This window comes from Gracilinanus agilis, chromosome 2, assembly GCF_016433145.1.
Source record: "Gracilinanus agilis isolate LMUSP501 chromosome 2, AgileGrace, whole genome shotgun sequence".
In the NCBI taxonomy this organism is placed as follows: domain Eukaryota; kingdom Metazoa; phylum Chordata; class Mammalia; order Didelphimorphia; family Didelphidae; genus Gracilinanus; species Gracilinanus agilis.
This window is the reverse complement of record NC_058131.1, coordinates 322,027,034-322,043,536: the sequence shown is the minus strand read 5'-3', so window position 1 is coordinate 322,043,536 and position 16,503 is coordinate 322,027,034. Positions and strand designations below refer to the sequence as shown.

At 37.5% G+C, this 16,503-nt stretch overlaps 1 protein-coding gene across 1 annotated transcript in view; it reads right to left on the bottom strand.

Moving 5' to 3' along the window:
- Positions 1-15,237, bottom strand: part of TTLL11 (tubulin tyrosine ligase like 11) — a 276,026-nt gene extending 260,789 nt beyond the window's left edge. Inside the window, 1 exon segment of the mRNA XM_044664257.1 lies at positions 14,563-15,237. Within this exon segment, the coding sequence (XP_044520192.1) occupies positions 14,563-15,237 (675 nt within the window).
- Between the last annotated feature and the right edge of the window lie 1,266 nt (positions 15,238-16,503).

Here is a 16,503-nt window from a genome sequence, read left to right as displayed (position 1 = left end):
GGAGCATGAATCATGTAACCATGTTAAAAATGAATATTAATAAATGTTAAAAAAAAATTAAAAAAAATAGCAAGAAATGAAGACCATATAAGAGTTTTACAAGAACTTACAGATAGTATGTGAATACAACCTGAGATAAATTGGCATTATAGGTCTCTTTTAAAAAAAATTAAAAAGAAAGAAAAAGAAAGTAAGTCCACCACATAACAACAACATGGGGGGAAATGTCCAGACAGAAGATAGCAAAGTTCAGGTTGAGATAAGAAGATATTAAAGTTCAGGTTGAGATGACAATAATAATAATAATGATGAAATTCTAGGTTTGAAATACTGAAATACCAAATATCAACTTAGTTTTTGGAAGCCCCAAGTTCGCCCAATTCCTTTGGGAACTTATCTTAAGGGAAGTCCCAAAGTGACTTTGTCTTAGACTGAATAAGAAATCTCCCAGCACCCATTCAGTGTCCTAAATAGGAGTAATAGAAATGCTCAAATACTTTTTGTTCTAGAAATTTCCCCCATTGTATCAGAGATCTTTCCCAAGAAGACCAACACCTGTGCAGGAACCATCCTTTTGGTATCCATTGTAGTAGACCATTCCCTGATACCCCAGCCTCTGGCTACAGCCTCTTTCCCAAGCCTGCTTACAACCTGTCAATGTATTTTTGCTGTACCTTGTTCCCCAAAAGGTGTATAAGATTCCTATGTTTTATTGTTCTTCAGAGAATCATTTTGCATGGTGATTCTCACAGAGATACTGTGACTCTGTGTGGTTTTTAGGTGCTTGACTCTGTGTGGGGGAGGCCAGATATTGAACACTATCTCTTTCCAATTAAAGACTGGGTTTTACTGACTCCTATAGTGGTTCTGTGTTTTTCTAGGTTGACACAAGAGTCGACATGGAATCTAGAAACCCCAAACTTGTAGCCTAGTAAGATCTGATGAACCCTAAGTTTTAGGTCTAGCTTGTAAGTTGGACACCCCAAAGCTTGTACTTGTTCTCCATCCCCGTGAGAATCCACCCTGAAGATCTAGCTAGCAGTTTCAGACTGAATAATGGACCCTAGGGTAAAAGACAATTGCTGTCAGGTGGGGCTAAGTCCAAACTCATGCTGAATGACTCTTCTTGTCTCCAAAAGCCTCTCCCAGTATATCACACCCTCCTTCCAAGGATCGAACTCTGGACCTTCAGCTTATGAGACTGAAGCTCTGCCTATTGTGCTAAAAAGACACTTCAGGGTGGATTCTCACAGGAACAGGGAACAAGAACAAGCTTTGGGGGCTCCAACTTACAAGCTAGTCCTAAAACTTGGGGTTCATCAGATCTTACTAGGCTACAAATTTGGGGTTTCTAGATTCCATGTTGATGAGGAAAACCAGCAGGATAGTGGGAAGATGTGAATTAATTTTTTGGCAAAGAGAAAAATCTCACCTCTCATTAACAAATCGATTTTAAAGATGGTAAGGTAATACAGAGAAATACCTCTCAAGGTAAGACAAAAGGTGGAACTAGTCATGAATGGTCAGGGCTCTAGGAGAGAGATAGTTTCTCCTCCCTCTTGGGAGAGTGAGACAGAACTATGGTACAGAACAGTAAAGGACTAGAGATATGTCCAACAAAGAGGTAACAACTGGGCAGTAGCATGAAGTTAATCCCTCAGGAAAAGGGCAGGAAGAATGGTGAGACAATGAACCCTGCTGAGGGAGATCTGGACATTTTAGGAGATCAACTTCTACAAGATGAAATCATGTTGACTTCCACAGGGGGCTAGAAGTGACTGAGTATCCAGGACCTCAAGGCTCAGAGAATGGAAGAGACATTTGTAAGTTCAAAGGGAGTGTAATAAGACATCCAAAAGAAGAATCTTCATGAGAAAAGAAAAAGGCCAGGATCAGATGCCCAGGACTAGGGTAAAGAATATTCCTCATGCCCCATTGTATTCCTTAAAAATGGGCATTCATGCTCTTTGTGATGGCAAAAAATTGGAAAATGATGGGGTGTCCATCAATTGGGGAATGACTGAACAATTTGTGTTATCTGTGGGTGATAGAATACTATTGTGCTAAAAGGAATAATCAACTAGAGGAATTCCATGTGAACTGGAAAGACCTCCAGGAATTGATACAGAGTGAAAGGAGAACAATGTATACAGAGACTGATACACTGTGGCACATTTGAATGTAATGGACTTCTCTACTAGCAGCAATGAATGCAATGACCCAGGACAATTCTGAGGGACTTATGAGAAAGAATACTACCCATATCTAAAGAACTGTGGGAGTGGAAACACAGAAGAAAAACATTTCCTTGATCACATGGTTCAATGGGGATATGATTGAGGATGTACACTCTAAATGATCACTCTATTACAAATATTAATAATATGAAAATAAGTCTTGATCAATGATGCATGTAAAACCCAGTGGAATTGCTTGTTGACTATGGGAGGGGGAGGGATGAGGGAAGGGAAAGAATACGAATCATGTAACCATGGAAAAATACCCTAAATTATATCTACTTTTTATTTTTTTGGTATGTGGTTGTTCTTTCTATTTACATTGTTGTGATTACTGAGTATATTATGGGTCTGGCTCTCCATGCTTCATTCTACATTCGTTCATGTAGTTCTTTCCAGTCTTCTCTGTATATTCATCACACATATCATTTCTTATAGAACAGTAACATTCCATTATATTCATTTTCTCCAATTTGTTTAGTAATTCATTTCCCAATTAGTGGCCATTTACTTTGTTTCTAATTCTTACCTATCACAAAAAGTGCTACTATAAATATTTTGGAATACATGGGGATTTTCTTCTTATTGATGGCCTCCTTGGTTTATAAACCCATACTGGAGTCTCCAATTCAAAGGCTATATATGTTTCAGTCAGTTATTTGGTATATTGTTTCTATGATTTGTTTTTTGACACACTTATTATTTAGTATTTCATTGTTAAGTCTTCATTTAGATCTACATTTTTTTGTTTGTAGTCCCTGAACCAATTTCTATTTTCATCAAAGATCTGTAAAGAATTGTTAACTATTTTTGCCTTTTTACATCTGTGCCCTAGTAGATGGTCAATTTTTGTAAAAGTTCAATGTGGTGTTGAGAAATACACATAGATTGTTTAGCAGTTCCATTTAGAAGATGCCACCAGACTTTTGATTTTAGTTTCACCAGTAATACATTCAGTTCCATATTTTTTCCTTTTGTTTATCTTTGATAGGTGTATACAAAACTGAGAGACACTGAAGTCTTCCACCACTATTGTATTATTGTCCATATCTTCTGGTAGCTTGGATGTTTTCCTTTATGAATCTGGATGCCAAGGCATTTTTTGTTGATATTGGTTTAGTCTAAGGTTCCTCTTTCAGTATCATATAGTTTCCTCACTTATCCCTTTTTTTAATGTTTGTTTTTACTATGTCAGATAGCATGGTTATAACTTCTGCTTTTTTGGTTTCATAGATTAAATCTGAATTTTTAAAATTTTGAATTTCTGGATTTATACTTGATGTATATAGTGATGTGTGAATGAAGTTTAGAGGAAAAACAGACCGGACATAGATACCTATATACGCACACTATATATATATACATATATATATACATATATATATACATATATATATACATATATATATACATATATATAGTGTGCGTATATATAGCATATATAGTATTATATAATGTGTTTGTATACAAAAGAGGGTCATCAATATAGATATGATAGTTTAAACTAAAGGAACTGAAATGGATACCTAGAGATAGACTATAGAAGAAGATGAGAAGAGGGCCTAAGGCAGAACCTTGGTACATTGATAAATTGTGCCCCATATTTAGGGGGTATGATGTGAATCATGACCCAGCAAAAGAAACTGAGGAGGAACATTTTAATGACAGGAGAAGCAAGAAAGAATATCATCCTGAAAACTCAAAGAGGAAATAGTATCCAGGAGAAGAGAATAGTCAATAATGTCAAATGCAGCAGATAGTTCAAGAATGATTTCGACTGGGAAGAGACTCTCATTTGGTAACTTTGGAGGGTTAGAATTAGGGTAAAGGTTTTAGTTAGGGTATTTTCAGCTGAAAGATTCCAGGTTACTATCTTCTGGAGAAGAAGGGAAGATTTAAGATGGAGAACACATGTAGGAGAGCTGGTCTTAGCAAGAAGAAGGGCCACCTCTTTATCAGAGACTGGGGAAGAGAGGAAAGAGCAGGGCCAATGTATAAGGGTTTCAATATGAATAGACAAAGAGAAGAGGAAACTTTCTTCAAATGGCCTCAATTTTCTCAGTAAAGTAAGAGGCAAGGATCTCAGTTGAGGGGGAAGGGAGGACAAGTGTGGAAGGCCTGATAATAATAATAGCTAAAATTTGCATAGTACTTACTATGTTCCAGTTGCTGTGCTAAATGCTTTGCAATTACTATCTCATTTTAATCGTCACAACTCTATGAGGTAGATGCTATTATTATCCTCTTTGCAAAGAAAGGTTAAGTAACTTGCTAGGGTCACACAGCTAGTAAATGTCTGAGGCCAGATTTAAAATGAAATCTTCCTAACCCCAGACCTGGCACTCTACATTGTGCTACCCAGCTGTCCCTTGAAAGGGTTAGAAAAGATCTGAAATAGCTATTGTGGGAAATGAAATAGGTAATCAATTAAGCAGTAATAAAAGAATTGTCTTTTTATATTGAGAGCCTAGTTGAGGTTTGATGATCTGAATTTGTAATGTACCCAAGTCAATAAGGTTGTAAGACTTTCTCCAGATGGGATCAGCAACTTAAAAGGAATGGAGAAAGGCATGATGGGGAAAATCTGGGGTTAAGTTGGCAAAAGAATAGTGGAAATAGGACAAGGTGATGAATAAAGAATAATCTAGAATTGAAATGGCTAACTATAAGGCCAAGATTAGACAGAAAAGTAAATTCAGAGCAGGGGTCACGGCCTAAGAAAATACTGATTGATGGTCAAAATGAGGGAGAAGCATACTTCTGGAGGAATGAGGCATAGGGAGACACAGAATGATTGAAAATATCTTTAAATATTTAAAAATCTACTACAAAGTGGAATTTGATTTATTCTACTTAGCTCCAGAGGAGAAAAGTAGGATAGAAGTTATAAAGTAAATTGATACTTTATGTCAGGAAAAAAAAAAAGCCAACCATAAATTCCTAACCATTAGAACTATCTAAAAGTGAAATGGTCTATCTCAGGCAGCAGTGAGTTTCTCCCCCTCATTGGAGATATTCAAGCAAAGATAGTTGTCCCCTTGTCAAGGATATCATAGAGAAGGATCTCTTGCAGAGATCTGGGATGTAGCTAAGATTAGAGCTCTGAGTCTAAAATCAGAAGACCTGAATTCAAATCCAGCCTCAGATATTTCTTAGCTTTGTGACCCTGGACAAGTTGCTTCAATTTCCTCATCTATAAGATGGAAATAATACCAGAGATAGATTTGATATTTGATAATATTTAGAAGAGATACTATTTATAAAGTGCTTAGCACAGTGGCACATATTAGGTACTTAATAAATGCTTATTTTCTTTCCCCTTTATGTCCACTACCCGCTTTGTCACTCTACTACAATTGCTTCTCTGCTTTCCACCAATTTAGAAATAGCTTCTTAGTATTATCAGTTAAGTTACTAAAAGAGTTAACTGCAAGGGCTCAAAACTCCCAAACTCATTATGGTTCTTAGCAACACAGTATAGCTGAAACATTAATAGATTTGTCATCACCAGGCACTCCAGGCTGAAACTCTGCCTCAGTAACCCTGAGTAAGTCATTTTACTTCTCTGGGCCTCACTTATCTCATCTGGGTAGATAGGGATGAAGGGAAGGGAGCAATACCTACTAAATACCAGGTACTGAGCTAAGTACCTTATACATTTAAATATTCAAAAGTTCTAAACACTTTTTACAAATACTATCTCATTTGATCTTCCCAACAATCCTATGAAATAGTTACTATTATTATCTCCATTTTGCAGTTGAGGAAACTGACACAGAGATTAAGTGACTTATCTAAGGTCAAGTTTAAAATGCAAAGAGGTGATCTCTAAGGTCCCTTTTAGATCTAAATTATATGATTTTACTGTGCTTTCTAGAAATATTTCTATTTGCTTTGCTTGAAATTCTATTACATAAGCTCTCAGAATAATACCTCTTGGTGACCAGCTTGAATATGCCACACTATTATACTTCAGGGACCATTTCCCTCCTCCCCTGTTCCCCAGGCTATATACTTTTCCCCCCATGGAGAATGATGCAGGACCAAAAAGGATACACAAGTAGGCCACACCATGGAAAGGAAATATCTGCAAACTACCTGAAAAGAGCTGATGCATGTAATTATAGTCATATCCAAGAAAATGTAACTGAGATGCAATAAGACAATGATCAAATTTTCATAAGCTGTTTGGACAGCATTTGAGACTGATTTACAAAGTAATGAGTGCTTTTGTAAAGGGAATGTTATTGATGGAAACTAAACCTTGCCAAAAATAAGGCTTTTCATAGTCTATTAACACTGTGTTCTGTATTTCAGAGACAGAATTGCTATAGCCAGAAAAAACAAGTTCTCTGTCTGGAATCACACTTTAATTCCCTTTATGGAAAACTATCTTCATCAAGGTGGACTGGGAAGATCTCCACAACTAACTATACAACAAATCATATGTATATGCTGTTCCCTCATTTATAAATTCAGAAAGAGAATCAGAGTTCTAGAAAGAGAAGGGCCTTAGAACACAGACTGTCAGAGTTGAAAGGGGCATAGAGAACACAACAATGTTTCAACACTAAAACTACAGGAAAATGGAAAGGAACTGAGAACAGAAAATGTTAGAATATACACTGTTAGTGTAGAATCATAAAATAAAATGTTCAACCTTGAAGGGCCCATAGAATTAATGTGGCTCAGTGGATTGAGAGCCAGGATTAGAGACAGAAGATCCTAGTTCAAATCTAGCCTCAGATATTTCTTAACTGTGTGACCCTGGACAAGTCACACTTAATTTCCATTTCCTAGCCCTTGTCACTATTCTGCCTTGGAACTAATACTCAGTATTGATTCAAAGACAGAAGGTAAGGGTTTTAGTAAAAAATAATAATAATCAGGACCAATTTCCTCATTTTATAGATGGATGATGATACTGAGGCCCAGAGAAGGAAAATGACTAGTTCAATTTTACAAAGATCATTGATGGCATACCTGGAACTAAGACTAAGGTTTTCCTGACTACTCTTTCTAGTGTTATTCCCAATGTATCAATAATTATCTGAGAAACATAGTTTCAGGCTCAAGCAAAAACTTAGCAGTATCACAAACACCTGTTCTTAAATTCCCTCATGTTAGAGATCCACTAAGAATTGTATAATCAAAAACAGAGTAAAACTAAAAATATTCTATTCCTATTCAAAAGCATTGAGTTGATCACTGATGAACTAATATGAATCTATAAAATTAAATTCCAGCTAGTATTTATAATTAGGTACAGCATAGTAATAGCAACTAGATCAGAAGAACCATTGAATGGTACAGTTAAGAGTCTGTAAGAAAAGTAAAATTTGCTCTACTCTCTACTGCAGGCCTTTTATGTTTATGACTTAACAAGCAAACACCTACATTCAAAGCAGGCTCCTACAGCAATAATTTAAGAATACAAATGCTACCTTCGATTGTTTTAGTTACTTGCCAAATGTACCTGAAATATGGAAAACATTAGACTCAGGGGAAACAAGATCATGATCCACAAATGTCTGAATGTCTGGCATGTGGAAGAAAGATGAGAAATTAGATTTATTCTGCTTGGCCCAGGAGGACAGAACTAAGAGCAACAAGTGAAGCATGTTTCACATTTCAGTATATTTTAATGCAATTTAAGAGATCTTTATAACACTTAGAAATGTAAAAAAAAAATGGCTATGGGCTGCTTTCAGAGTTCCTCAACAATAGATGTGTTTATGTAGAAGACTGAATGACTGTTCTAGAGATTATTCATGCTTTAGGTAATGATTGGATTAAATGATTCTGAGGTATCTTCCATTCCTGAAATTCTGTGATTCGGAGATGTCAAACATGACTGTAACAATATCTTGAGAATAAAAACTAATACTCCAATGGTGCTTACTGCCACTGCCACAAGTAATAGGAAAAATAGCAACAAGTATAAGGAATGTAGTGTTAACATCCAGAGAAAGAACAGTGAGAGAAGAAACACTGAAGAAAAACATATGATCCCTTTATGTGCAGCCCTTCTTACTTGCCCTTTCTTGAAAAGGGGCATATAAATAGTAATAGTTCACATTCCTTTACCATGTTAAGATTTACAAAAAACTTTTGCTTACAATCCTGGAAGGCAGATCATGCAAAAAGGATTTTTGCCATTTTAAAGGCAAGGAAACTGAGGCTCAGAGAGGTACAATTATTTTCCAATGGTCATACCACCCACTAGTGTTAGACCCTAAGCTGATCTTTAGACTCTTGTCCAAATGTCCTTTTTATTATATCATTTTAGGGTGACCATCTTAACCCTCAGAACATTTAAAAAAAAAAAAAGGACTACTTCTAGATGTATAAGATCTGAGTTAGAAGAAACTTCAGAAACTATCTAGTTAAACTCATACTTGGACTCCCACTCACCAAACTCCCACCTCGTCATTCAGCCTCTGCTTAAAGATCTCCATACAGTCATAGTGTAATGACATGAATGATCGTAATATTGTTAACTCTACATTCCTTATAGTTGTTGCTATTTTTCCTATTACTTGTGTGGCAGTGCCAGTGAATACCACTGGAGTATAGTTTTTATTCTCAAGATGTTGTTAAAGTCATGTTTGATATGATCAATCACGTAGTTCAATGGGATATGATTGGGGTTTTGGCGTTAAAAGATCACTCTATTGCAAATATGAATAATATGGAAATGGGTTTTGAACAATGATACATGTATAATGCAGTGGAATTGCTTGTCAGCCCAGGGCAGGGTGGGGGAGGGGGAAAAAGGGAGGGAAGAGGGGAGGGAAAGAATATGAATAATGTAACCATGGGAAAATATGCTAAATAAATAAATAAATGTTTTGAAAAGAAGATATGAGTAGGCTCATTAGTTGCATTAGAAGTTACAATCCATTCAGATCACTTTAGTGATAATACTGTTCACTTAGCAGGAGAAAACTGGCATCCCTAAGTGACATAAAACAAAAGTTCTATGAAGTAATTAAAATGCCAAATCATGAAATTGCTCTATCTACAATGTATCCTTAAAAACCTTAAACCAAATCTTAATTCATAAATTCAAAGGATCTCAGAAATTGAAGTTATTTCAGAACTCATTCAGTGTGAAGCCTGAATCCCAACTCCAATCTATTTCACAGGTAGGCAAGCCTATTTTTAAGACCTTCCAGTACTGTGGTACTGGACACCTTCAGAAGCAACCTATTCACGTGCCTTGCACTTTAGCAGTTCTTTCTTATATTAAGCCCAAATATGCCTTTCTGCAACTTCTACTGGTCCTATATACTCTGAGGTCTAACAGGATAAATTAGTATGGAAAAAAATCTTTTAAGTCAGTGCTTCCCAGAAAACATAGATTACATCAAATAAACTAACCAGCACTAGAAACATAGATATCCCTTATTCTTAGACATGTGCAATTCTTATTTAAATAATCAAAATTATATGCCCATGTAGCTATTATTGCACCTCCATCAAAATCTTCCTTTGATGCCTCATGATGTAATGTAGTTGACCAACATTCTAGAAGTCTATGACAATGGAGTTTAAGTTTTGACAGGTCTTACCAAAGCTGAAAAGGCATCAGATATTGGCCTGGAAATAGACTCTGCCTGTCATCTGTGGATCTTACTAAGTTTAGAGGGGCCCACTGACAGACTTTAGCTGCAGAGTGATGAATTTTTGTTCACAACTCACAAAAAGATGGAGGGTCACGATCTATGTCAGTGGATGGAGTGCCCACACAGAGAAAGTTATGAAGTATTCAAGTAAGTATGTAGTATGATGGAAAGAACAGTGATTTCAAGACAAAGGACTTGTGTCCAAACTCTAAATATGATACTTGACAAGGCTTTGCAAAAATCACTTTATCTCTCTGATTCTCTGAGTCCTCCTATAAAATTAGGAAGGCTAGACTAGATGAACTCAAAGGTAATTTCCAGCTCTAAATCCTATGACCTCAGATATACAGCAGAATAGATCACAGTCCCTACTGCTTCCAATTCTAAAAATAAGACCAAATAAACAATAATGGTCACTTGTCCTGTTGAGAGAAATTTAATGAAATGTTGTTTCTTTTCAAAATGTTTTTAATTAAAAATTTTTAATTGTTTTACTGATTCTCTTTTCTCCATTTTCAATATCCCTGTTACTTCCTAATAACTTTCCCAACTTCAAATCCTTCTTTGTAACAAATAAGTACAATTAAGGAAAACATATCAACACAATGACCATCTAATAATAGCTCTTAAACCAGGAATCCAGTACTATATTTTTATATCCTATATCCTGTTGATCAGTCAGAATAAGAATCCTCTGTTATACAATTGTATTCTAATTTACCATTACTTTATTGTAGAAGGCAACACTATCTTCTCAGACTCTCAATCTAAGTGTCATTCTTGACTCATCCCACCCATCTGTTGCCAAGGCCTATCACCACTGCAACATCTCTTGAATAGCCCCTTTCTCTCCTTTAACACTGCCACTGCTTTAGTGCAGGCCCTAAAATATTACAAATATTACAAACCTCATGTTTGTAATATTGCAATAGATATTGGTGGGAAGGGGTATCTGTCTCTCCCCGTTCTAATCTCTCCTCTATTCAGTCACTAAAGTGATTTTCCTAAAGTGCAGGTCTAATCATAACCTACCTCCCCAAATCAATAAACTCCAATGGCTCCCTATTATTTCCAAGATAAAATACAAAACATTCTATTTCATGTTCAAAGCCCTTTGTAATTGAGCTCTCTCCTACCTTTCCAATCTTCTTACATCTTACTTTCTACCAGGTACACTTTGATCCAGTAACACTAGCCTCCTGGCTATTCTTCCAACAAGATGCTCCATCTCTAAACTCCAGGTATTTTCTCTGGTTGTCCCCCATGCTTGGAATGCTCTCCCTCCTCATTCTTTCCCAACTCCTGTTAATTCTACTACCTTCTCTTTGTTGACTATTTCTCATTTATCCTGTATATAATTTATTTGTATATATTTATTTGACTGTTGTTCCCCCCATTAGACTGTGAGCTTAAGGCAAGGACTGTCTTTGTCTCTTTTTTGTACTATTGGTCTTAACCTTAGCAATCTGTAGGCCAATGTCAACATCAACTAAAATAGCATCTCTTTGAAAGGAAAAATTGTAAGTGTACACTGAAAAACAATATGATATTATAAGCTATGTTCAAATTTTATTCAAGCAAGGTTTGGAGGATGGAAGTGAGCATATATTCAGAACAAATTGTAAAAAGTATTTTTTAACTAAGAAATTTGATGATAAAGTTGTTAATACAAATATTCAAAATTGTAGTGGTTATTGATTGTGATTTTAAGGGCAAGTCATGTTTAATTTATAGAGAAAGAACTTCAGTAGATGAATAACATTAAAGCAACAGATCTACTGAAATGGATAATAAAATATAAAGGGGATGTAAATTAGTGTTAAATCTTACAGCTTCTTTTAAAAATAGTATGCACATTATGACAAAGTCACTAAAAGTCAAGGAAGGTTAAGTAAGCTATGTGACTAATCAAATCTGTAAACAGCTCTACTCTGTGGCTAGCAAAACATGACTCAAAAGTCATCTAGAACCAAATGTTCTCTCATTTAACAAGAATGTATTGGCATTTGTTTTATAAGCTTTCCCTAGACAAAATGGTTCTTTTTATCTCTACAGAAAAATATGTTTCTTGAGGTCAATGATTATTCTATTTTATTCTTATAACCCTAGAATTCAACAAACATTTGCTGAATTAAATTAAATGGTTGATTTGGGGGTTAGAGGCTCTCAGCTGGCTCCAACAATTATTGACAATGGCTTTTGGCAAGTAACATCCCTTCTTGGGAGCTTCAGTTATTTCATCTGTAAAAGGCAGTTTGGAATGCCAATATTTTCTGTTCAATATTTTCCCTTTCCCTCTCTAAGTAGAAAAATTTGGTCATATTAACTAACAATAAAGTTTTTAAATTATTTTAATAGACATTTTTTAATAAATACTGATTATATGTGAGCCTTCCCAATGAATACTCAAGTAAATAACTCAAGATTCTAGTGTTTTGCCATTACACAGCCCTTTGTATACATTATTTCACTTCATTTCAGAACACAAAATAGGGCTTTACACCTTATTTTACACCACTACACTTCCATTTGCACCCCCATATTCTGGCATGTCACCAAAATAAAGGCAGGGGGAGGGGAATGAAAGAAGTTTGCATCTCTACATTTTGTAAATACAATAGTTTGAATTTTGACAATGTTTTGCTAATTTTCGATCTTTCCATTCTTTGGTCTTAATTAAATGTTCCTGCTGTTAACTCTTTTCTATTGTGAAGTGAAAGTAAAATAGCAACAAATGTGAAGGAAAGAGTTGAATCAGATCCTGATGGTTGATTGGATATTATCTAAAACAGAATCATCTGTGCTTTAGTCTAGTCCTCTTGTGAAAGAGAAGAAAATGGGAAAAGGAAGATGAATTTACATATACAGTAGCAGGTTTCCCAAGTTCAATTACATATACTAGAATTCTGGTTGCTCCTCTAAATAAACTTGGCATTGGACTTGACTAGCAGTATTTTTAATTATTTGTTTTTGTCATTCAGAACTTAACAAACACTAAATACGATGAGTGTTTCCATATTCATAAGAGAACAGAAAAAGAGGATTGTATATGAAACTGTGGATCTCTATTATGTATAGTTGCACTTATTTTAAAATACTCAACAAATTTAACATCTAACTTTCAAAGTTGTCCTCTTTTTGGTATTCCTTCAGTTCTCTTCTGGTTTATTTTTTTAAATGACCCTGATTTCTTTCTTTCTTCCTCTTTAGTTCCCTCTATCCTATCTCCTACCCTTCATCCCATTCATTGAAGAAAAGAAAAAAAGAAAAACCCTAACAATTATACAATAGTCAAGCAAAACAAATTATAATCATGCTATAATTGAGACCTATCAGCTGTACTACATTGGCCAGGTCTGAAAAAGCATAACTGCATAAGATTTCTTGTTTCCTTGGCCCCAGACAACATTACGAAACTTAAAACTCCATAAAAGGAGCACAGTTATAATTTATTGTTTGGATGGTATTTCTGACCTTAAGAATTAGTTGTACAATTTGATGACCATCACCTCCAGTGCAAAGAATCATAAGATTTATAACTGAAAAGGACATTAGAGATCTCTTAGTTGATTATTTACATCTTTATTTTAAAGATGAGAATCTTGAGGCCCAGGGAGAGGAAAAAAGTCTAAAGTCAGAAATAGAAAGAAAATGAATTGCAATTTAAACAAAGATCTTCTCTGATTTCAAATGTAATGCTCTTTTCACTACACTACAGAAAAACTACTTGCCCTGAAAACAACAAACCTTCTTAACACCAACACAAGGCTGAATGCCTACCTAGAACACTGACACTTCTTCTAATACCCATATCCATGGGAAATCTAGAATTATGGCATGTTAGAGCACTAAAAGGTCTTTGAGACTACCATTCACTAAACTGTAAGCTTTAAAACAGGATCTATATTTCCATGATTACTGTCGCTTCTCCCACCACCATCAAAACTGTACATGACACAATGCCTTTTCTACCCTAGGCACTCAACAAATGTTTTGAATTGAACCAAATCATTCTTTCAACTAGAAACCAGAGAATGTCAGACCTGAAAGAGACCATACAACATTACAGAGTGAGAAAAGAAGGACTCATGATGCAAATTAAGAAGTTGGTTTTAGAGTCCTGGCTCTGGGTTCAAACTCCACTGCCCTATGATCTTGGGCAAGTCACTTAATGTCTCTCTGGGTTTCAGCTTACTCATCTGTAAAATAAGATAACTGAATAGAGATTTATCCAATCTCCTTTTCCTCTTCTAAATGTATGGACATACAACCATCAAGTTTGAAAAACGATCCTTAGAAAGTATCATGTCAGAACTGAAAATAACAATAAGAAAAACGAAATTTTTGAAGGGACTACAGCCTATCAGTATTGGAGATCGTAGAAAATAGAACGTCAAGGCTGGAAGAGTCCATTTAAAAAACTAATGTTTGAAAAGAACATAGAATGCAGAGCTTAGAAGTGACTTAAAATATAAAATGTAAGAACACAGAACGTTAGCGCTAGGAGGGACCTTAAAGGTCACCTCCTTCAATTCTCACCCCATCCCACCCCCCCACCCCCCTTAAAAAAGTGGAGTCCAGGGAGAAGGAGAAACTTAAGACCGCTATGGCCCAGACAAAGTCAGGAAAGGTGGTCCTAAGTTCTGGAGCGCCAATGGTCTGCCTGAGGGTGTGGAGAGAGGGTTCTGTGACACTACCTTGCCTATTCTCTAGAGGGGCTGAATAGAGGGGCTCACCTCCCTCCACTTGAGCTGCTTAAGGCTGATCTTGAGGGCGTCCAGGGAGGTCCTGGCCTTGGAGCTGTCCACAGTGACAGTGAGACACCGGTGGCCCCCAGACTCTTCGGGCACGCGCAGTAAGCTGGCCTTCCTGCTTTTAGTCTTGAGCCTGGTCCTGGCGATGGGGCGGGGGCGGCGGTCCTGGATGCTGAGGTCGCCTTGCTCAACTGGGATGGGGGCTGTCAAGAGGGCTGAAGAAGGGACCGGAATCTGGAGCTCAGCCTCCACGGGCCTTTCGGACTCGGGCACGGGCATGGGCTCGGGCTCAGTGCTGGGCTCGGGCTCAGTGTTGGGCTCGGGCTGGGGCTCAGGTTCAGATTTGGGTTCAGGCTCCGCGACCCGCAAGGGCTCCACGTCGGACCCCGGCCCAGCGTTGGGCTCGGGCTTGGGCTCGGGCTCGGGCTCGGGCTCGGGCTTGGGCTCGGGATTGGACTCGGACTCAGACTCAGGCTTGGGGCCGGGCTCGTGCTTGGGTTCAACATCGAGCTCGGACTTGAGCTCGGGCAGCCGCTCGACCTGCCTGGCCTTGAACTCTGCGCAGTTTTCCTCCAAGGCCGACAGGTCCGCGGGCCCATCCCCGCAAGCCCGCTGCATGGCGATCAGTATTGCCCCTGCTTCCCCGGCCCCCGCAGGAGCAACCCCCACCCGCCCCACTGAGCCCCGCGCCCGCCCGCTGCCGTAGCCGTCCCAGCAGCTCCAGCCGCCTGCGCTCCGGCCCGGCCCGTTGCCATGATCGCCTCTGGTTGACAACCGCGGCCGCCCCAGGACCGGGTGCGAGAAGGGACAATCAAGAACCCAACCCAGGAAACCTCATAGGAGGAGCGCGGCCACGTGGCCAAGCTGTCACAGAGGCTCCGGGCGCCATATTTGAAACTGGCAATCAGCCCTTTCCTCTGTTCTTTTTTCTTTTCCTTTCTCCATTCTTTCCTGCCTTCCTTCTTTCGGCTGTCATTCTGCTCCTCTTTGTCTATTCTTTTCCCCTCTCTTTTCCTCTCCCTATTGCTTTCTCTCTTTTTTCCTTTCCCAAAACCAGGGTTCCTTCCACTGCATTTCCACATTGCTCCCATTTCACTTCTGTTCCCAAATTAATGGAACACTTTCTTCACTACCACCCTATGAAGCAGGCAGTGGAATGTCATTTCCACTTTACGGATCAGGAAACTGAGACTCAGGAAAGGAAAATGATTTGTCCAAGTTTACTTAAAACAGTATCAGGGCTGAGTCTTCGAGGAGTTCAAATCTGGCCTCAGACACTTATTAAATATGTGACCCTAGGCAAGTTGCTTAATCACTGTCTGCCTCAGTTTCCTCATCTGTAAAATGGAATATAAAAATAATAGCACCTACCTCCCAGAATTGTTCTGAGGATCAAATGAAATAATGTTAATGTAGTTACCACATATTAGATGCTGGCTTTTGGTTTTTAAAAGATTATTACAAAAATTAATAATGTGGAAATATGTATTGAGTGATAATACAAGTATAATTATCCTGGTGGAATTGCTTGTCAGCTCTGGGAGGGGGAGGGAAAAGGGGAGGGAAAGAATATGAATCATGTAACCATGGAAAAATGTTTAAATAAAAAATAAAGAAAAAAATAGTTACCATAGTGCCTGACTATATAAATGCTATTATAGATATGTTTTATATATATACTTATAGAGAGAGAGAGAGGAGAAAGAGAGCTCTATAAAAGCTAGGTATTATTATTATTATCATTATTATTACTTTCTTCTTCCATTACCTTATAATAATATAGCACCTACTAGGTACTTATGAAAATAAGGTTTAGAGCTGAGAGGAACCTTAGCGGTCAAGGCAAGTGAAGACACTGACACAGAGGTAAAATTACTTGCCTTG